Source organism: Dermacentor albipictus, chromosome 7, assembly GCF_038994185.2.
Source record: "Dermacentor albipictus isolate Rhodes 1998 colony chromosome 7, USDA_Dalb.pri_finalv2, whole genome shotgun sequence".
In the NCBI taxonomy this organism is placed as follows: domain Eukaryota; kingdom Metazoa; phylum Arthropoda; class Arachnida; order Ixodida; family Ixodidae; genus Dermacentor; species Dermacentor albipictus.
In genome coordinates, this window is record NC_091827.1 from 49,374,691 (window position 1) to 49,398,249 (window position 23,559).

General features: G+C 47.7%; 1 protein-coding gene across 1 annotated transcript in view; it reads left to right on the plus strand.

Moving 5' to 3' along the window:
- Positions 1 to 22,441, plus strand: part of LOC139047425 (uncharacterized) — a 46,978-nt gene extending 24,537 nt beyond the window's left edge. The window contains exons 8-10 of the mRNA XM_070521251.1: positions 14,546 to 14,737; positions 16,020 to 16,136; positions 22,106 to 22,441. Coding sequence (XP_070377352.1) covers positions 14,546 to 14,737; positions 16,020 to 16,136; positions 22,106 to 22,249 — 453 coding nt within the window. The 3' untranslated portion in view covers positions 22,250 to 22,441. The remainder of the gene's footprint in view (positions 1 to 14,545; positions 14,738 to 16,019; positions 16,137 to 22,105) is intronic.
- Positions 22,442 to 23,559: the final 1,118 nt, after the last annotated feature.

The window sequence follows — 23,559 nt, forward strand, 5'->3', positions numbered from 1 at the left end:
TGTCCAGGCGCTACCTGAAGCCGTAAACTCCGCCGCTATAGGCGTGCTAGTTAAGTAGAACATGGGAGACTACACGAGGGGGACGAAGGCCGGGGGGGAGCCGAAGAAAATAACAGATAGCCAAAGACATCCAGGACAGGCACATCTCCGATATGCCTGCCTTGGTTAAAGTGTACAAGGGGGATTTAACTATGAATGGTTGGGTTTTCGTTATGATAAACAGGCGCTATAAATAATTAAGTGTCGGTGTCTCAGCTTCTCAGACTTCCACAAAACAAAAGAAAGCCCACTCTTACGGAAACAGGAGGCCCGATAAGCCTGGAAATGTGCGAGCGCGGAAGATGGGTGGCAACGTCGCCTTCAAGTTCCGGCAAAAACCTGACCAGCTGCTTCTTTCTCGGTAAACAAAGTCTGCACTGTATTCTGAAGGAGCCAAGTACTGAACACGATATATTTCGAGAATTTTCTTGTTCCACAGCCGCAAAAGGGCGATAACATACTTCAAAATCAGGGCCGTATAACGCGAAGCTATTACAATATGATTTTATTACAATCTACTTACGTCAAATTTGCGTAACCGCTGACGCAAGCTTCAGGCGATTTCATCCGCAGGGTTGTCTGAACAAACCAGTCTTACGTTCTCCCCTCATTCATAGGAGGTCACTTTAGTTTGCTTGAAAAACGAGTAACATTGCCAGCACTGAGCGGCTTGTCTTGTCTAATTGGCTTACAAGAGGCGAGTAGCATGCTCAATTGGAGAGCTATTCGATGGGGCCCTACCGAAGCACTGTCTGTTGATAACCGGTAGAAGAGGGGATGCCGATGTCTGCGATTGGTCCGCTTTTTCTTACTTAGCTTGCGGCGGTTTGTCCAAAATCGCGGTGGCATGCAAGGGTAGCCTAAATATGACGCTAAGACGGATCCTCAGCAAAGAAGAGCTGGCAGAACGAGGTCGTAAGCGTGCCGAAAGTTCACGAAAACTTTATAAGGCCACGAAAAAAACTTTATTACATGCAAATAAACCCATGCTTTTCGGCAGGGGCGAGTAGCCAGTGCCGGAGCAGTTGGCGGCAGCCATCGTTTATTCTTTTCGGAACGAGGCAGCCCACGGCTATTAAGAAGAAACTTCAGTTTTGTTCAGCATAATAATGCCTCTTTAACGCGTACGTGTCAATTCGACTCGTTAAGTTTTTGCGGATTTGTGACGTCGCGTGAGAGGCAGCTGAAGTGGGTGCAGCCCGAAAACTTTTGACCTATAGCCGAGGGCTAATGGCAAAAATGCGTCGAATGAGTATTAACTATTTTTGTTTTGTTTGGTCAAATTATGCATAATCAGTGCGTACACGCCACATCAGATGGGGAGCTATCGCGGATTTTGTGGCGTCGCATGACAGACAGGTGAAGGGGAGGTTGTCCAATAATGATTTTGACCAATCGCAGTGGGCTGATTGCAGAATTTGGATTAAAAAGCTTGGAATAGTTTTACGTTAGAGCGCCCTCAGGTCACATTCCCTTACGCGCGCAAAGGTCCTTGTGCGAAATTCTCGAAATTCAGGCAGACACCATTTCAGCATGAATGTCAAAGTTAATACATTACGATTGAAGCGATGCAGCGACACTCCAGATTGTCTCCGCCGAAACGCGTCATGTCCCGCTTCTCTCTGCACGCGGTGCGCCATCTGTCGGCGCCGCTTTGAAATGCATGCGTGGCCCGTGTTCTGCGTTGGCGTCAAAAAGGCTCATTGAACAGGGGCACATGCCAAGTGACCCATGGTGGTCAAACGGTTGCCTGCATGAGGCGATTCCATTAGCGCAGCAGCCCGATGCTTTTACTCGTTTACTCTAAACCAGCAAGTGATGCATGTCGGTGTGCAAACTCATCGCAATGGTAAATGTCTGCTGTCGGGTGAGTTGGCACATGAATTTTAGAAATGGCTTTAGGGACAAAAAATAATAAGCATGGACAACAGAATAAAAGACACGGACAGGCGCACACTGGCAACTGATTTTTTTCCCCTGATGTCTCACTTATATTCCCTCAGGCATGTGAACAGGAACCTACGCAGGTGACTTCACATGAGATAGAAACAAAACCTAATCCTATCCTAGCATCCAGAAAACAACACATTTTCGTGAAGAGACAACGATGGTACGCTGATACAGTAGTATCGTATCCTGATTTTTCGTAATATGCATTTGTTTTCCAGCAAAGGCTCAGGTGTCCCAACTTTGGAACGATGCGGCAAATGCGAGCCTGCTCTACTCTTGATTGACAGAGCTTGCTCTCCCAATTGATCATTTATACAACGCCCACTTTGCCTGATATATACCTTGCCGCAGTTAAAACGAGCCTTATACACGACGTCTCCGGAACATTTTATTTTCTTTCAAAAAACCCCTTACGTGGTTCTTTACAAACTCGGCACTTCTTAAGGAACACAGCGCTAGCTAATTCGAGAGAGTTTTCGAGGAGCCCAAAGTACTAACGGTACATCGTGCCTAGAAGCAACATTGTTAAACGAATGAACAACACTGTGTACATACGGGGTGACAAGAGGATGCGTTTTTCCATTTCTTTTCGCATTCTTCCGAGGCAGTGTTAGCCTCACGCCAGAAATTTCTTGAACAAAGCTTCGCTCAGCGAAACTTGCAAAGAAGCAGGAAAGCCCGCCAAGCCAAGCCTAGACACCTGCAAAGTAACACTGTTCTGTATGACGTGGGGGCATGACCTTCTTAGAGCCAACCGTAAGGTAGTAATGGCAATAGCTCGTTTTACTGTTTTCGAATGGGTGGAATGAAATGACAAGAATTCCTTATGTGCATGGGGTGGCACGTCCAAAAAACGCGGTCTTCATGAAAGGTGAGAAGGTCTAAAATTTCCAGTTTGTCAAAAGCAGGAAGGGAATTGGTAAGCTTCAGCGATAATCCACGCACTCTGTGTCCTTAACACTCTGTCTGCGTACAGTCCTTTCATTTGTTTAAACAACCAAAAGTCACCTACATACCTAAAGACCTTCAAAGCCTTGTCCTTTAACAAAGGGCTTTCAAAGTGTTGGTCAATGTTTGCAAAAAAAAAGTGCATAACGCAGGTGACACACATGACCCTATACATATATGATTCCTCTCAACATACAGCTCATGTTTAAACGAAATGAACGCTAACCCAAGATAAAACTCCAAAAGGGCTAAAAGGTTCCACGGGAGCTTCAGCTTTGTGCTGAAATGACCCATCTTCATTTTTTTTAATACATGACCACACAGGCATAAAAAAACTCCCAGTGAGATATAGAGCTAGACAGCTCTTCAACATCAGTCGAGAAAGAGTTCCCCAGAAAGCGATTATCCTGAAAGAATGAAATTGTGCAACAATAATTTTTTACTAAAGACGGGTGGTCCAGTCCCAGGCTTTCAACAAATACTGACTGGCCAGTTCCTGCAAAAAATTGTTTTCGCTGACTATGCACCTGAACGGCATCATCGGTTTGAATTTTAGTGTTGAAAAAACGCACACAGAATACTGCATTTGCACACCCGGATGCTTTTTGCTAACTAACGTACGCAAGCCATGATTATTGCACAAACGAACAGTTTGAGCTTTTGCCTTGAGGGCTGACAGTCGCACAATTCTGCAATTCTTCCGTGTAGCCTCCATAACCTTGAGTTCGAATTGTCGTTTTTTCAAGAGCACGTCCCCTTCTTGGCCTGCCACAAAGAAGCGTACGTCATTGTGTCTCAGAAAAGACATAGCACTGTCCAAAGGATCAAGGCCACTCCGACTTTCTTTTAGAACAGTGCTCAACAAGCTATCTGTACCATCAAGAACGCACTTTTTCTGACATTCTGTCTTAGCTCTGCTGGCCACACGCCTATTCACGGGAGAAGCTCGTGGGCAGGAATTTCAGGCCGAACACTGTATTAAAGCGCGTTCTCCAGAACCACAGAAACCTCATCTGGTGCTTGAATGTCCCCCAGAACCTGCATACCTGCAGAATGAATCTTCTTTTCCCCTACGTTTAGGTAGATGCAGAAGACGCCGTTGGCAATGGTATTCAGTTGTTTCAGCAGCCAATTTCATGAGATCTTGAAGTTTCATGTGCGCAATCCAGGAACATTCTTGTGAGAATCATAGAGAGAGAGAGAGACAGACTTTATTTTGGTTCCTTCAAGGATTTAGCGTCTCGAGGTCTCGGTCGTCTTGGGCGCCGGTGACCTGGAGCCTCTTCCAGCGAGGGTGGACCCCTATTCCAGGGCTCCACTGAGCCTTGCTACCGCACTAGCGTGCTGCACTAAGGCCCTTTGGGCCGTGAGCTCGCAGCTGGCAAGCTGACTCTCCCATTGCTCCGCACTCGGGTGTTGGTGGAATGATATATTGTGTTTACATTCCCATGTGACATGGTATAGTGTGGGTGTGGCCCCACACCAAGGGCAGGTGTCTCTGTATTGTGTTGGGTACATTTTGTTTAGGATGCATAAATTTGGGAAGAAGTTTGTCTGCAATCTGCGCCAACTCGTTGCTTCCTCCTGCGTTAGAGCTTTGTGCGGTGGGGGATATTTGGCTCTCGTCCCTCTGTATAAGTTTAAGATTTCTGTGTTCCCTCCCTCACAAGCGTGTGGGTGATACTCCGGGGCACGAGACTGCTCTGCTCGGAACGTAGTCACTCGAGCTAGGATGTCTTCCCTTTCGTTACCCTCTATGCCTGCGTGGGCCGCAATCCAAATTGACTTGTGCGTAACGTTCCTCTCGGCGAAGTTGGCTCCGCCAAGAATTCTGAGTGCGGCTTTGCTAATCCTGCCCCTCGTGTAATTTCTGCACGCTTCCTTCGAGTCTGTTAATATGTTTAGAGGCCTGCCTGTCCTATATCCTTCTACTGCCGCCAGCGCCACAGCAATTTCTTCGGCCTCCGCTGTGTCGGCTGCCTTTGGCGTCGCACATGTGATCAGATTCCCGTCGCCGTCCCCCACCACCGCCGTGGCCGTGCGCTTCCCTTCTCGTGGGTACGTGGCAGCATCCGTGTGCACTGTGTTCTCTAGTAGCGCGAGTGTCTTTTCCACGTATTCGGCTCGCGCCTGCCTTCTGCTCTCGTGGAGGTTGGGGTCCATGTTCTTAGGTACTGGCCTAACGCTTATTGTTTTTTTATCCAGTCGGGCAGGTCGGCGTATCTATCTACGTGTCCACTCGAGTCCCGTCCCAGCCTAGTCAGGAGCGCTCTCCCTGCAGGGGTGCTTTTGAGTCTGGCTTTTTGCGTTTCAAGCAGGGCTTCCGCCAGTTTGCTGAAAGTGCTGCTGATGCCCAGTTGGAGCCGTTTTTCGTTTGAAGCGTTTTTTGGCAGATGGAGAGCCGTCTTGTATGCTTTCCTGATTATCGTGTCCGCCTGTTCCCTCTCTCCTTTGGTCATCGCGTGGTACGGTAGCGAGTAGATGACTCGGCTGACGACCAGGCTGCCGACGAGTTTGAGTGTGTCTTCCTCTTTCATGCCGTATCTTTTTTGGGGGACCTTGTTGATCATCCGGCCCACCTGCTCCGTCACTTTGCTCAGCAGGCTGATGGTGTGGCTGCATTTTCTGCTGCCCTGTAGCCACATGCCCAGGAACTTGATCATATTCTTTTCCGGAATGTTTTCACCATCAAGCGTTACTTCCAGCGTTGCTTGGGTGGGGTGTCTACCTACTTTCAGTGATTCGGATTTTTCTGTGGAGCATACCGTCCCCTCTCTCTGGTGTACCTTTCGAAACAGTGCGCAGCCTCTTGTAGCTTCTCTTGTTTTTCTCCCAGTGAACCTTGCGTGACCCAAACCGTGACGTCGTCCGCGTACATCGCGTGTTGGATGCCCTGAATCTCGCCGAGTCGTTTTGCCAGGCCGATCATCGCCACATTAAATAGCACGGGCGATATCACGGAGCCTTGGGGTGTGCCTTTACATGGTGTGGAGAAGGTGTCGCTCCTCAACTCCCCCAGTCCTACCGTTGCCGTTCTGTCGGTTAGGAAGTCCTTGACGTAGTCGTGTACTTTCCTTCCGCAAGTGGTGTTGTTGAGGACCTCCATTATGGCCGCGTGGCTGACGTTGTCGAAGGCGCCTTTGATGTCGAGCGCCATCACAACGTTTTCACCCGCCTTGGACATTGTGTGGAGTACCTGCTCCTTGAGTTGCAGGAGGACGTCCTGCGTCGATAGGTTGGCCCTTAAGCCATACATGCTGTCAGGGTACCACGTCCCGTTCTCCAGGTGCTGCTGGATCCTTCTGGTGACTATTCTCTCATACAGGTTTCCCAGGCACGACGTAAGCGAGATCGGCCTGAGATTCTCGATCTGTAGTTTCTTGCCCGGCTTGGGTATCTTGACCACGATGGCGTGTTTTCATTCCGCCGGTACCTTCCCCTCTTCCCAGAGCGTGTTGAGGTACGACGTCAGCTGATCGACTGCCTCGTCGCCTAGGTTTCTTATGAGCAAGTTTCGAATCTTGTCCGTTCCCCCCGCTGTATTCTTGGTGGCCACTCTCACGGCCTCGGTGACCTCCTCTCTTGTGATGGGTCGTTCCATTTTCGGGTTTTCCTCACCGAGATAATCTCCTTTGTAACCTTCGATTCGGTCTTTCCCGTAGCATTTTTTCTCGGACTTCTTTCAGGAGCTGCTCTTCGGAACCTTCGTACTGGTGGACCAGTCTTTGGATCGATTTGCCGCTTTCGGATTTGTTCTTGCTAGGGTCCATTAGGGCCTTCAGGATGCACCACGTTTGGGCCGTACTTAGGGTCCCGTTCAGCGAGTTGCTAAACTGTTGCCACCCCTGTCTGGCCAGCTGCGTCGCGTAGTCCTCCGTGTGCCTAGTCATGTCCGCTATCTTCTCCTTTAGTTTCTTATTTAGCTTTTGTCTATTCCATCTCTTGGTGAGCGCGCGTCTAGCCTCCCAGAGCCTGAGGAGCCCCTTGTCTACATAGAACCTGCAGCCATTCAACCAGGAGCCGAACTTGACGCCAGATATCCGAACACCTAATCTTTGACACGAGCTTGGCATGTCCCGAAGTTGGTCTCACGCATCAAAACAGGTTCACCACTTTTCTGGGCAGGAAGCCATTATTCAGGAAGTAAGAAACAGTCCTTCCTCTCCATGAAGTAGTAGAGATGAGGGTTACGATAACCGAAGGATCCGGAAAAAGGGAAGAGCCAAGAGGGGAAGAAGGGAAGGGAAGGCCCGCTGTACAAGACCGATAGTTTGGTAACATCTGCTGTCGGGCCCGTTGATACGTGACTTTTAGAAGTAGCTTTAGACGCAAAAAATAAGACACGGACAACAGAATAAAAATACCCAGGCGCCCACTCGCAATTGATTTCTATTTTTTCCGATGCTTCACTTATATATCCTGGGTGTGCGAAGAGGAACATACACAGGTGAATTCAAATGAGATAGAAACCTAGCCTAATGATATCCTGTCCGCCAAGAAACTCAACTAATTCTCGTGAAGGTACAACGAAGGAATGGTGGTACATCGGTCAGCAAATTTTCTGATGTACATGACTGTGCTAGAGTTGGTGGAAATGCCGTTCAGGTGCATAGTCAGTGAAAACAATCCTTGGCATTGACTGGTCAGTCTGCATTTGTCGAAGCAGTTTAACAGTCTTCTATTACACGACCCTTCTTTAGTAAAAAATTATTGTGACGTATTTGCGTTCTTTGAGGACAATCGCTCTGTCGCGTGTTTTTCTCGATTGATGTTGAAGAGCTGTTTCATTCTCTAACTCAGAGGGAGTTTTTATAGCTGTGTGGTAATGTATTAAAAAAATGGGGATGTGTCCTTTCAGAGCAAGGCTGAACTTCCGGGAGAAAGTTTTTTACCTCTTTTGGAGTATTATCTTCGCATTACGTTTATTTCGCTTGAAGATGAGCTGTTTGTACTGAGGAATGGTATATGTATAGGGCCATGGGTCGCACCTGTGTTAATTGTTCTTGCAAATATTGACCACCACTTGGAAACCGCTTTGTTAAAGGACAAGGTTTTGCAGATCTATAGGTATGATGATGAATTTTTGATTCTTTTGAAGAATCAACAGGACTGTGCCTACTCAGATTCTGTTAAGGACGTATTAGACACTTCAAAGGGCTAGGAAAATGGCTCGTGTTTACCCATGAGCTTCCAGTTGCGACAAGCTGCAACTTTTAAAACTTCATCTCACCCTTCATGAAAACGACGTTTGTTGTTTGTACCGCCTCCCTGGATAAAGATACTTCTCGCCGATTCATTTCGCCCATTCGAAAACAGTGAAACGAGTTAGTGCCTGTACTAGCTTACAGTTGGCTCCAACAAGGTCTTGCCCCCACGCCATTCAGGAAAGCTTTAATTTGCAGGCGCTAGGCTTGGCTCGGCGGCATTCCCTGCTTCTTTGTTAGTTTCGCTGAGCGAAGCTCTGTCGAAGAAATTTCGGCGTGAGTCGAACAGTGCCTCGGAAGAATGCGAAAACAAATGGAAAATTGTGTTCTGTTCTCACTCCTATACACGCAGAGTTGCTCATTCGTAAGAGAACGACGCTTGTGTTTTCGGCTCCTCGGAACCTTTCACGCATTAGTGCGCCCCTGTGTTCCGCAAGAAGATGCGAGAGTGTAAAGAAACACATAATATGTTTGCTGAAATTATTTTCCACTGGCGCCATGTATGACATTCGTTTAGATTGCGGCAAGCTTTACATCGGCCAAACTGGGCTTTGTGTAAATGATCGCCTGCGAGAGCATGCACTATCAATCAAGACTGGAACGGGCTCGCACTTGGCGAACCAGGGCAAAGTGTCCACGTGTGAACGTTTGCTAACATGTGCATATTACGAAAAAAGTCAAAGTACAGAGGCACAGGAACTGGTAGAGGTGATGTATATCAGAAAGTTTGGTGACAAGTGTATCAGCGTTCTCTCGTTCTCTCTTGAATGAGTTTAGTTTCCTGGCTAATAAAATGTCATAAGACTTGGTTTCTATCTCATGTGAGATCACCTATATATGTTTCTGTTCATGTGCTTGAAGGTATATAAGGGAAGCATCGGGAAAAATAAAAATCGTTTGCGAGTGTGCGCCTATGCGTGTCTTTTATTAGGATCCATATCTTATGACTTTTCCCGCCTGACATTATTTCTAAAGGTCATGGCACTCGCGTGTGCAACACAGTCGGGAGATTATGGAAGCTCACCTCGCCAATCAGCGATAGAGGTTGGTGCACACTGCACCAAGCAGAGCTATCCTGGCACGCCCAAGATACCCAACACTGGGAACAGGGACACCGAAATACGCTTGCGCTCCGAACGCACACCTGTGAACGGATAAGCGTAGTTCCCTTACCACCCAAGCTGCATCCCGAGCAACACAGAGCCCCTCATCAGGCACGAGTACGAGCCACCCACTGACAGAAGGGCCGCGACGAATCAGCTTTGTACATGCCTCTCTTTCCCGACAAGAAACACCGTGGCGGACAGCGTGGTTAACCCGAACCTCGAATGGAGATCAGCGCTGTCCATGCGCACCATACACGTCCTCGAAGCGCAGGACATGGCCATCACCCTGGTCATAGTCTCTGCGCCATCTGTTCAGCACGTAACGCTAATATCCCCGTCCGATACAAAGCACAGGAACTTCGCGAGGGCATGCATATACGTGCACACGCATCGACTACTCCTCACACGTGAGCACATTACACGGCCTCCTCGACTCCTGGATTCCTGGACACGAGCCTCTCAGGGATAAGAAGCAGCACACGCCGTAGCCAGAGCGCAAGTGATCCGTGCACCGCCAACCGAGGTGCTCGTCATCATCATAATTATCATTATCAGCAGTAGCCTATTTTATGTCCACTGCCCAGGACCGAAGGCTCCCCCTGGGATCTCCAGTTACCCCTGTTCGGCGCAAACCAATATCAACTAGCTCCTGCGAATTTTCTAATTTGATCACCCCACCGATTCTTCGTCCGTCCTCGACTGCGCTTCTCATCTCTTGGCCCCCATTCTGTAAGCCTAATGGGCCATCGGGCAATACATTACATTCTAGCCAAGCTCTATTTTTTTCACCAAATGTCAATTAGAATATTACCTATGCTCGTTTGCTCTCTGATCCACACGGCTCTCTTGATGTCTCCTAAAGTTACGCCTAGCATTCTTCATTCCATCGCTCTTTGCGCAGTCTTTACCTTGTTCTCGAGCTTCCTTGTAAATCTGAAAGTTTCTGTCCCTTATCCTAGCACCGGTGGAATGTGTTGATTTTACACTTTTTTTTCTAATGACAGTAGTAAGCTCCCAGTCAGGATTCGGTAATGACCGGCCTTATGCACTCAGACCAATTTTTTATTTTTCTGTAAGTTTCCTTATCATGATCCGGGTCCGTGTGAGTAATTGACCTATATAAACGTACTCCTGCAAAGCCTCTACAGGCTGACTGGCGATCATGAATTCTTGCTCCCTTGCCAGGCTACGGAGAACTAACTTTGTCTTCGGCATGGTAATCTTCAACCTACTCTTACACTTTCTCGGTAAGGTCCTCAATCATTTGTTGCAATTTATCCCCAGTGTTGCTTAATCGGAAAATGTCATCTGCATACGGTAAGTTCCTGGAATATTCACCGTTGATTTTTACTCCTACTGCTTCTTAGTCTAATAGCATGAATGCTTCTCAGTACGCAGTCGGTAGCATTGGAAATATTTTGTCTTCTTACCTGACCCTGTTCTTGATAGATCATGTCTACTTGTACAAAAACATGGTGGCTGCACAATTTTGCAGACATTTCTTTATGACTCCTGTACTCCTTGGTTACTCGATACCTCCACGACTGCTGATATCTCTTCCGAATCAAATGTCTTCTCATAATCCGTGACAGCAAGATAGAGAGGTTGATTGCACACCGCATATTTCTGAATTGCCTGATTCATGACAGCGACTCTAAAGTGAGGGCAGACGCACACACAACCCGTCGTGGGACGCCCACGAGAGAGAGGATGCCGTGGCCTGGTGCCAGCTCCAGGCGTGCTCGTACCTCACAAAGCCACACCTCACGTTGTCCGGACTTTACTACCGTCACTGCCCTCACTGCGGTGGGCATGCGAGCGCGTACCCCAATGCACAGAACATTCCCACCCCCCTCCTTTCCCTCTTAAACTGCGAAGCCGCGGTGTCCATCTCGGAGCCGCACAACCCGCAACACTTGGTGCGGCGGTTCCGGAAGACGGTAGCTGGTGCGGCAACCGTGGATTAAGGACCCCTGCAGTGTCTCCGTGTCACATCAAGTTATCTCTCTCTCTCTCTACAATGAATGCTAACCACATTTGTAGAAAAAACAATGAAATTTGTATGACTGGGTGAGTGAGTGATTGGGTTTACGTTGGAGAGCTCCTGAATTATCTTTAGATCAAAGCATGCGGAGTGTTTCGTTGATCTTTTTTTTATTTTGCATTTGGCATCCGTTGGAATGAGGCCCGCAACTTCATGTTGAGCAGCTAAACGCCACAGTAAATGCACCAAACACCACGGCGGATAACATGGAGCGTCAACCTTTATTTCCTTTTTTCCAATAATGGATGTGTTATCAGAAACAAATTGGCAGTGGCGTAGATCAGCTATGCCATGACACACGTAACCTAAAGGTACGGTTATGTTTGGTTAATTTACCAGTGTTTTGCGCAGACTGGCAGTGGCTCCACCCTCTTTCACCTCCATGTCGAGCGCGCTCCATCAACCTTCCCTCCCGCGCATTGATTGGCGCCGAGGAGTTACGGAATCTCAATCTGTCCGAAGCGCCTCCCTTGCGTAATGACGGATCACGCGCCGCACTTCCGGTAGGTTTCGCTTACGGCGCTCAATAAAAACACCATGCGGCAGCCCTGCTGGGCATTCATGTAGGTACTCTCAAAGCGAGGGAAGTTTTAACGTGACAGCGTTAAGGAGCTCGTGTCGCAGAAAAGCCGGTGTCGTCAGCGGCGTTGGCCGTGAGCGATAAATCCCGGCAGGCACTTCATGAATAAAAAACAACTTGCAAGATGGGCTGGGTGGGAATCGAAACAGGGTCGAAGTTTTTTACTGTCGATAGAATAATCTTGCGCAAACTTAAAGCACAGAATCGTGTACAGACGCCATCTCTTTACCGAATACATACAGTGAACGCCACTACGCGCGGGCGCCGTGATGGAGTCTCCCGAAGCGGCTTTTTGCGTGAGAGGTCGGCAATTGCTGAGCGCAAACTATGTGAAATAAGTTATCATAGTGGGTGGTCTGCATAACCAAATGGCGCATAACAGAACGAAGCCTCAATGCGTGCAGCCATCACACGGGTTTGCAGCGACCAACTGCGCATCTGCATGCCTGTCCGCGCACAATGTCTTGCTTTCGCTGTGAGCGCATTTTCGCACCATGCCATGAGCTTTAGTCCGCAGCATATGAGCATTTCCCAGCACACTAGCAACCATTGTTGCGTGTACGCTATCAGAACTGTTGAAAAATAATTTCGTTATAGAGACTTCAGTACCTACGGCGACTGTGATGCGCCGTCGCGACGACTCAATTTTTTTTTTGTCTTCTAAATTCGCGAGAATTTCAATATCATTTCTTATCTTGCGTCGCACTGTGTGTTTATCGGTCTTCTCAGCGTGCGATTTCCTTCTGCTAGTTTTTTTGTAATTCAGTGCAACATTTCATAACACAAACATGACAATGTGCCATGAATTTCTTTAATATGCGTCTTACCGCTCCCTTTCCGTTCCATACAACTTGCCAGTATACCTAGCATCGACAAGTTCATAGACCTAACCGTCCTGACACTACCTGGGCAGCGGGCGCGGGCTAGCGTCTCAGTGCGCGTTTTGTGCAGCTCACCGAACACCACGCAGTCCTGGCGCTCTAGATAACATCTTCCTGGCGTGTGTTCTTGCTGCATACGCGAGCTCTAGCCGATGGCTGTCTGCCGGTTCTAAATTTCGCCAGCCAAGCTTAAGCAGCTCCTTGCCCTGCGGCTACGTGTAAATAAGGCTGACACCGGGCTGTGTTGCGTACGTCCCGCACTGCGGCACCAAGCAGTAGCCCACCATGCTGCACGCCTCCAAAGGCAGTCACTACCAATTATAGTAGTTTCACATGTTGTTAAGCAGACACCCAAGGCGGTAAAGCCGCACCACCTAAACAGAACCGCGGTGCAGGGCCGCTTTAAGCTTTCGTTTTGGGCTACCTTCGGCTCTCCCAAAGCAGCCGACGCGGCCACTGTGTGTACGTGATCCCTCATGCCACGTCACGCCGACGTTGGCGCCAGCTTTTCCAATCGTGTAGCTCGAGGCCAATACGCATGGTGCGCCCTCCTCGCGCATGCGCAGTGCCGCGCGGCGCCGCAATCGTAAAGGCGCGTCGTAAATTATCGGCGCGCGGGAGAGCGTCGTTAGACGCCGTGGGTATCGGAGCGCGTTGGCCTGCTCGTCCGTGTCTGGTTACGTTGCCGGCTCCAGTGCGTCGAACCATGGGTCGAACTAGCGGCGCTGTTGTTCTCGCCAACGTGACTTAACCTGCGCGCGTCACGTCATGTGTCTGACGTAGCGTGTGTTCAGGCTACGTCAGACTATGTTGAGGCCTTAAATGCAGCAGGGAGCGCAGACGGCACCTGTGTGGACTGTGCAGCAGGGAGCGCAGACAGCACCTGTCTGTGTGGACTGTGACGTCACACCTCTGAAATGTACCGCAGTCGGCGGCAGCGAGGGTGACGCAGCTACGCCTCTCATGACGCACGCGGCTCTCGCGCATGCGCAGTATGGCAGGCGCAGAAGCACGCGAAGCTCGGCTCTAACCTGGGTAGTGTAGCTTTACTCTACAAAACTATGGAAATCAGTTTCTAACGTGAGAGCGTTGAGGGACCCGTGCCGACACACATCTTGTGTCGGTGTCGGCGGAGTTGTCCATGAGCGAAACCACCGTATATATTTAGGCGTATGTATACCTAAATGTATATTTACATGTACCACGCCTTGCAATAGGACACGCGTTAAAGCTTGGTTATGCTGCCACAACATACCGTCACTAAAGTTGCGCATACCTTGGGTTACATTCGTGACAAAGGTATTCATCGCATTATGAGAATGACAGCCCAGAGAAAAGTGTGATGAAACGAAAAACCGGCAGCGCTTGCCTTTTATGTTACGTTTTCCCAGACTGAAATATCAAAAGTGCGAAACGATAACAGAAGATGGGCCCACGCAACAAGCCGCGTTTCCACCGGAAAGCTCGTCCTCGTGCATAGATTTCAACGCCAGCGTTCCACGGTGAACAATACGGCCACATAAGCTGCAGTTGCCAGGACGCTTCAGAGGCAGTCAGGAATCTTTAAATAGTATCGCGTGTCACTCCTAAAGGCGAAGCTTAAGCGTTGGGTGTTTCTTATCAGTGCATCGTTAATAAGCCTGAGTAATAATAATAATAGTAGTACTAACCAATGAATTGTAAGGACCACAGCTAGCGCTGAACCCGCAACGCGAGTAGATTGTGTACGTGTTGTCTTCATTTATTTATTTACTCTCAGGCTCGCTTTTCTTTCAATTTTTTTTCTACGCCAGCCGTTGCTGGGCACGAAGGTAAAGCAGCGTCTGCAAGAACTGACCGAGAGCAACCTGACCGAGAGCCGCCGGCGTTACGCCCTGCTATCGTTCGCCATGTTCGCGCGGACGTACCGTATGCCGAAGAGGTGGACTGATGCCGGCGATAGAAACACCACCGCTCAAAAAGGCGTCATCATGGAATACCGGATGGTGAGTGGAAAGGGAAAGTCATTAGTCGCCAATCAAACGGCATGCAAGGCGCTCTTAAGAATATACCTAAATTAGAAAAAAATAATAATTACCTGTGGCTGATCGCCCAAGTCTAAACATCCAACTGGATTGCTCGAAGAGGCAGCCGCTTGCACAATAAATCAAAACGGCTCGATAATTTAACAATAAAGGTAACGCCTACACAATTTCACGCCTTGTTATGTGCCCGCTGCGTGTCGCGAGACTATAGCATTTCAACCCTATCATTCAGCCTCTGGCTCACTCGTTCACGTGGAGGCGAAGCAAAACCATGGAAACGTGCCTCCATTGGGCGTAGGTGTCCGAAAGAGCGGTTCACGCCCTGCTTACTTTGATCAGAGAGCGTGAACTTGCGCAGTGCGTCAAACAACTCAAGAACAACACAAAGTATTAGAGAACGGAGGACACCGGGCAATCTCGTTCCAGTAATGTATATCGAGCCGCGGCGAAACGTATAGGCGGGGAAAAATACACACACACGCACAGATACAGACACACACGCACGCACATGAATGAGCTGCATTATATCATGTAAATATTCTGATAAAACAAGAATGGTTATTTTAGTTTCTGTGTGTAATATTACTTATCGCATCTATGCCAAAAGGCGCCGTTTTCGAGCAGTCCAAATGCATTGCCTTCTCCAATGCACATCTTTTTCGCTCCTAAAATGCTTCTTTACCATACCTTGTGCAGCGCTAACACCAACAGGCTGTTGTTAATATGTCGTACGTATCACAGCACATCGTACTCTGTACGACTGATAAATATGCTACTTATTAAGAAAAAACAGCAATCTACCCGAGAGAGAAAACAGGGAACAGACAGGATGAGTGGTTTTCGGACTTCGACGACTTCAAAATGCGGCTTCTTCAGTGACTGGGAGCGAGCTTGCGACCAGGAACATAGCCGAGCGAAATCAACATTCAGTGATCTACCGCGAAAGGTCTCGGGGTCGCAGTGCCTCCTCTAAATGTTTTCACGCAATCCGTTCATGTCATCGAGCACGAACAGCATTTCAGACAGGCCTAGGCAAACACGAGCTCCAATCTCATCGACGGCGACAAGAGCACTACGCCTCACACACCTGCGTTATCGCTAAGAGCAATAAGAAAATGAGGAAAAAATAAAGCTATCACACTTGTTACAGTTGTACACATTTCGTGCTTTCATGAAGACCGGTTATTTTCATACAGAGACTATCAATGTTGTTCTTTTTGACTCCATGGGTTGCTTTTTCCAGGTATGCGGGTACAGCAACATTGCCAACGACCCCCAGTACAAGGGTTCGTCATACGTGGCGAACACGACCACCAAGTTTTTGGCAATTTTCGACACCACCAAGAATATAAAAGACATGGTGAGGGCGGCGTTTGTTTGGCACGCATATCTGATGTATTGACAACCGACGGCTAATTTAAAGCAAGCATTGCATTCCTCGGAAAATCGGGCGGCGAGCGAATGCATCCATGAATACTATGTTTAGCGCAAAACAACAGACACAAGAAAGACGACAGGACCTGTCCTGTCGTCTTTCCTGCGTATGCTGTTTTGCGCTAATCAAAGTATTCATTTATTCGCACCAACCAGCCCGCCAACGCAGTGTGCTGAGTATTTCTTGTCTCCTCGTCTTTCCGGCAACGGAGATGTTTAGTGTAGCCCTTCATACACGGCAGGCAACGCTACGGAGGCTATAAATACTTCTGACACTGCTGATATTCGTCACCAAAAAAAATGATGCATAAAGAACGACTGAAATATATGCAAATAGGCATCGTGTTACTGTAAGCTAGATTTAGAGGAAGCTTATAACGAAGGAGCTCCCATCTAAATACGTAAGGATGGAGCAATCGTTTTGCTCGCCAACCGCTCCGCTAGATGTGATTACGTATGCTGCATATGAAAGAAAACAAAACCGAAATAAACTAGATTTCGCGAAAGCATTTCTTTTTAATTTAATGTATTACGTTTGTTTTAAATAAAATATTGAAAACTGAATAACTTCGAGCACGAAGCCGTGACGTTTACAACTCTGTCACCCAAAAAGCTATACTGATTCCGAATATTGCACCTAACAATACGTGTAATAGGAACAAAATTGATGCATTTTACATCGCTCTGAATACTGCCAATAATATGGCGGTAGGACTGCAAATCCTTGGTAGACATCATAACAAATTCACGCACGATTTATTGACGCGTCTGTTTATTAATATTTTTTTAGGGAGACTCACCGATCAGCCTAAGATGCGCCCGCACGGTTTGTACGTTACGCCAATGTTATCGTTGATTCTATCTGTTGTGCACGTTCCCGTAGAACGTTTTCTAATCAGAGCGTATGCGATTACGATTGGATGTTTGACGAGTCTTGCATAAAAGCGGACGCGCTTGACCCGTTGTTCAGATTTTCCACGATCGCACACTGTGCTCGCCGATATCCTTATGCATCGAGGACGACTTGTATGCTTCGACACAGATTTGCCCAAATAAGAGTCATTTTCGTGGATCGCAATTTTCGGTATACGGTATTATTCACCGTGACCACAACGTCACAATACCAGGTTAGTCCGTTTTTGGAGGCTCCAACGGATGCAGTTTGCAGAACTGCGGTGTCCGGTTCCAGACCACAACCCTCAAGCGCCCGCGTCTGCGTTGAGCGTCGGCGTGCTTCGGCTCCGGCATCGTCGACATATCCGAGCAAATAAGCAGAGCGAAGGATGAAAGAGCGAACGAAGAGCATAACTGGGGATGAAAGGCGAATAGAGCGTGAGGAGGAAAACGGAGGAGGGAGGTATGGCGAAAATGTGAAGCGAAATGCGTAGTGCCGCTGTGCGGCGACAAGCGTTACCAGATGGCGCCAGAGTAGCACGCTTGGTGTGTTCACCGATGGCACGCGGCGAGCGCATTGAACGATACCATATACGAAAACAAAGCGCTACTAACAGGGATCTGTTTGACGAGGCTACTGTCAATCGCGCCCACGTTTAACCCACGCTCTTCCTCTCGCACTGCACGGCGCTCCACTAGAATATGGCGCAAGACTCAGTGCCAGCCAATGTATCGCGAAATGAAATCAGGTGAAGAGCCGCGCTCATATTTCGCATTAATTTGTGTAGTAATCGTCATTGAAACTTTTTAGTGAGAGTTTTGCAACTTTGTGGCAAATTCGTTCGTCTTAAAGCGCAGCTCTTAAGGCACCCGTTCCTGCGGAGAGCGACTGCGTAACAGAGCGAGCGAGCGCAGCGAAAGATGAAAGCGAACGCGGAATGCAGCGGGGGTCTGCAATACGAGAGGAGGAAAGCGGAGAGGAAGGTGCAATGCTGCCATGGGACGGAAAACGGAGGAGGGTATGGCGAAAGCGTGAGGAGGAAAATACGCAGTTTCGCACGAAAAGCGAAGCACCGACTCGGACAGCAATTTAGTAGTTTGGCAGAGAAAGAAATTATAGTGGTTTTATTCGCCGTATAAACTTGTAAACATTCACTTATAACTAAATTACAATCATAGAATGTGTAAGCGCGACAGATCGAGGACGCAGAAAGAAATGGCAACGCGAGTTGCCGCACTTGTAGACGGTGTGTGTGTTGGTGTACTTGAGTGCGCAGGTGCGGCAGCAGAGATGTCGCGATTGACACGTGGTGCGTTGGGAGGCGAATCGTTTCTGGTATGCCTGAGGAGACCACTCTGTCAGGCGCGCTTTCTAACCGAAGTAAGATTTGAGCGTGCGGACCAACCCCAGTGCTGGAGTTCAATACGCTTGAAGTAGTTCACTACGTGGCAAGCTTTGAAAGGCCACGGAGTGAGATCACACAGTGCGTTGAGGATGACGCGCATGTGCGGGTAAAAATGAATGGCGCACACCTCGAGGCTGTTGTTGACGAGCTGGATACGTTAGGTGGGTGACATTTCTCACGCGTCCACAACACACAGAAACAAAGCTGTCTCTGGGTACTTCAGTGTGCTCTTTGCTTGTTCATTTGTGGTCCTGAACGCGCGTCCGCTTATGGCGGTACATTTGCCTAGCTGGTAGTATTGACAACATTCAACACATCTGATAGATTCCTTATCATTTGAAAGTTCTTCATAACACGAAAGACATGTGTTGGTTGCTATGATAGCATTCGAAGCAATAAGGGCAGCAATAGGAATGACAACAAATACACCTCAGATTCAAACATAACCAGCCTGCATATGTCAAGTGGGGAGAACAGGGCCGACGAACAAGTTGCCGCCAATTCTGCCTGATCTGTGAAGCTGGCCAGCACGGTGCTCGTTTTTAAAGGCGAATTGAAGGGGTGGTTCCCTGGAACGGGTCACATGTGTTGCAGAAGGCGGTAATACAGCCGATAGCTCGACAATGGAGCCTAGCGCCGTTGATGCCCAGCATTTCGATGATCCTGCGTATGACAAGTGATGAGAACAGGGCGGACGAACAATTTGCCACCACTGCTGCCCAATGGAGAGAAAAAATCATGCTTCGTTAGGTCTTTCATAACTGCTGATGATATATTGTGGTCCAGAAGTTTGCAATCGATGTTAGAGAAATAGGTCAGTAATTAGAAGCTATTGAAGGTTCACCAGTTTTTAATACGGGAATAACGTTAGCCGTCTTCCAGTCATCTGGCACATGCCCAGAGTCGACAGACTGCTGGAATTAGGCCGGTAAATTGCGGCACACGGAAGGCTGAGTTAGTTTTAGAAGTTTTGGGCATATGTTATCAGCAGCTGGTGAAGAGTTAATTGGCAATCGACCTATAGCTGCTGATATGCCCTGAAGATTGATGGCTATGTCATCCATTTTAGCGCTTAAACATGTAAAGTGCAGGTCAGAAGGAAGCGGTAGTTTGTCAGTAAATACACAGTTGAAAGAAAACTGTTAAATTCCTCAGCCGTCAATGCCGGGGGAAGGAACTGTTCATCCTTATAATTAGATTTATATCGCTGTGAAGAGTAGATTGGGTTAACCCGTTTCCAAAACTTAGTTGGGTTACTTCGTAGAATGCTGGAAATGTCGTGACTGTAAAACTCATCTTAAGCTGTTTGAATGTTCGTTTAACGAAGCTCTGCATGTTTATGGTACCGTTTTCAGGTTACACCAGATCCCTTGAGTTTCGCTTTTGAGTATAAGTACTTTCTTTTAAAGCGAAAGCTTTACTGGCCGCGAACTTGCGATTTCGCCATAGCGGTGCTCCGAAGACGCACATGACGCCACAACCCGCGCCTCGCCGCGGATATTTCTCTGCCGCTCGCTCCCTAATCACCACTGCGCATGAGCCACTAGTTGCACCGAGCCACAGGTGTTCATACCGCTGCGCAGTGCCGCACCTTTCCGCCCCGCCGTTTGGTATGACGTCACACCACGTTCCTCTTCGTTGCGCTGGCCTCCGCTCGCTTCGCCAGCTGCGTCGCATGCCTGATAAGATGTCGGAGGATTGAAAAGGAGAGCTCGCACGTGCCGCAACCACAGTTGAGGCGGCACTATGGACGGCGACAATTCTGAGAAGCAGGAGTAGGCCTGGAATCGACATCGGAGCGAGATGAAGAGGAAACGAATCGACCAGCAAACAAACGTGGACTTGCAATCAAGATTAACCAAGGCTACCCCTGCTATGTCTCGGCTTTCGCTACGTATATCCTGGCATAGCGGAGCTAAGCCACTACAAAATATCGTTTATGCTCAGTTTACCGTTCGTGGTAAACCGCGTGTTTTGTGTAAATGATATGATTGCCACCTTCGGAATATATTTTTGCTTCAAAGAAGTAAGTTTGCTTCGAACAATTCTCCAGTTTTCATCCATTCCGCTCTGATGGAATGAACAGATGTGTACCGCAAAGGATGACATTTGGTTGTTTATCATATCAGACTTAGTGGGCAAATAATCTAATATGATTTTCTTTTTTGCTTTGAAAACTTCATTTGTTGAAGAAAATTCACAATGCAGCACTCTAATGTCAATTATACCTTCAAACGCATCATTTTTCGTATTTTCTGGGTGTGTGATTATTACGAGGTAAAGGCCGCGTGTGGGCAAGGTGACAACTGCGAACTTTCTTTAGCAATATTGGCCCCATCTTTTAGAAGTGCTCCAGTGCATATTCATGCGCGTTATGCAAAGCTAACAAATTTTATTTGTGTTGCCAGCCATGTCCCATTCTTCGCGACACAAATATTTTGTTGAAGCTTACGTGAACTTTTCTCTGATCTCGAGGCAATTTTGAACATTACAAATAGTTTCTATATAGTACACTTAGTACTTCTCAACAGATTCAGCGCAGCGCCTAAAGACGTTCGGAATGTTGTTTGGGCTGGAGGATGTATGGGATCTTAAATTTATTACCATAGGCGTGACAACATTCAAACAGATAATATTTGGCTAATGCGGTTGAAAAACTCTAGAATCCAAATTTTGCCCTGAACTTATTTGTACAGAAGATAGACTATGAAACCAATAGGGAATGACATGTGCGATTCTATTCGACTTATTACCGATTGTATCATCAACTAAGCTTTTTGTCACAGACTTCTTATTACCGCCTAGATATCCCGAAAACTTAGCTGGCGTGTTCTTTTTCAAGTTGCACAACGTTGCATTAAAATAGAAATCTATTGAATCTGTTACAGCGCATGTCAGTTTGTTGTATATTCAAGTAATAACTCCCGTACGTGGGTTCTTCTTCGTTTGTTTTATTTTGCCCTGTAGCTAACTTATACTACGCCTTATCACAAAAGTGTCTTTGTTAACTTTTTATGTTCTAGTAGGTACGAATGTATGGGGATAGCCTGCATATTTCAATAGGGCTTTCCACAAGCGCTGAAAGTTGACTTCAAGAAACAGAGAGTGAAAGTGGCTAATTTTCTTGAGGGTATTTCTTCAAACGGAATTTGCCACGTCTGGCTACATTGTGGCAAAGAGGTTCACAGCATTATTTCTTGGAAAACCCAGCTAGCACACCTACAGTGGAGTCGTGACCCTCCCGTGCGATCTCCGTTGTGCTCTCGACCAGAGGTTCCTATGCCCACCGAATCTAGAAGGTGGCCATGGGAGGGCAATGGCCGCGCAGTTAGGCGCGTTCATATGGGACGCGATTTTCCTTCGTTGTGCAGAGAAATCCGCTGTAGTGATCCTCCCATATAATTATTTCTTTTGGGGGGTGCCGTTCCCAATAAATAACTGATTGATAAATATAGGAATACGGCCGGGGAATGTAGGATCCTTCGTTACACAGGTCCTTTCGTTCTAACGGCTTATTTGTAGCAGAGACCCACTGTTTAGCACTAATTTTACGCTAGTCGTGCTAACTCTGCTTCATATTCGATCCTTCCCGCAGATCGGCTTACGCAAGAAATACGAAATGCCAGCCAAATTCGGGGGCATAATGGCTTATCGAGCGGACATGGACGATTACGCCGGCAGCTGCGGCGAGGGAGTGTTCCCTCGACTCAAAGTCCTCAAGAGCGAGCTGTTGAAGTGACGTAGCGCTTTCATTCGCTCACCAGGGTGGCAGCTCCAAGGTGGCGGTCACCACATGAGCTCGCTTTGTTGCTGGACAAGGCGTGAAGCCCAGGCCTCATATCTCAGAGGGTCACGAGGCAACCAAATAGAACATTTCGGTTTGTCTGCTTGTTTCTTGCCCTTCCTTCTTCAACATATATAAAAAATGGTCTTTTTCGATGTACTTTCGCCACTACTTTTGCAAGTGCTTTCCTGAAAGTGTAGAACGCATAGTTTTGGAATTGTGAGAAGAACGCTTCGGTAAACACCAGAGGTGTGTGCGACACGAGAATGAAAGAAACATGACTCAACAGCGGCTGACATCTTAGAAAGACAAGGTGTTGCATGACGCATTAGTGCGGCACTGGGTTTGTTTTAACGAAAGAACCCTTTAGCTAGCTTTATTTCACTTGCTAATGATACCTTTCATGTGCGTGTGTATGTGCGGGGTGGGTGCGGTTGCTGGGAGGGTGGGGGAGAAGGGGAGGAGGGAGTGGAACACTTATAACGTTCAAGACGCAAACCCAAGGGAAATAATTCAGGACGATTGCACAAGGCAAGAAGGTAAACTGTAGTAGCACTGCTTCTATGGTTTGTCGAAAATCAACAGCAAAGGTAAAAAAAATACTACCTCGCTTCAGTGCGCAAATCCTGTGGACAGGTTCTAATTATTGTAATTGTAGTTGTAATTTGAATTATGTAAGAGCTTTGTGCAGTGACATGTTGTGCAGAGCGACTGGTGGCCGTGTATCGTTGGGCTACAAATACCAGTTGTGATTCGACATTCATCCTGTCTGAATTTGAGCTAGTGTAAAAGCGTGTCCCACAACGTTTGTAACCGACTGGTCCTATCTTCCTTGACGGCGAATGTCAATGCGAGAGCTTCTAAAGGAAGACTCGCCTGGACACATCAACATGAGCATCATCATATTGAACAACGTGGTCTTTATAGAGGAACGCTGTCGTGCCAATTTCGGTGCTATCATAATCTCTGACAGTAATTACTAGAGGGAAGTTTGGCGCTGAGATTTTTTAAGAACCATGAAAATGATGGTTAGAACATGGATATAATGACATTCGTGCTAGTGTGGTCGGACGTTATTGTAGCTTGGTGCAATACCTTCTATTGGCGGTCTTTTAACCGAATTTAGCAGAACATGTTTCTATTTAATATAGGAGGTCCTGTACAGTCTAAGAAATGTTTACACCCTTTGGTGTGCCCCTTCTGCCAGACAGAAATTATCGTCACCTGCCATGACGCGTTTCCTTTCTTGAAAGCGCCACCCGCTA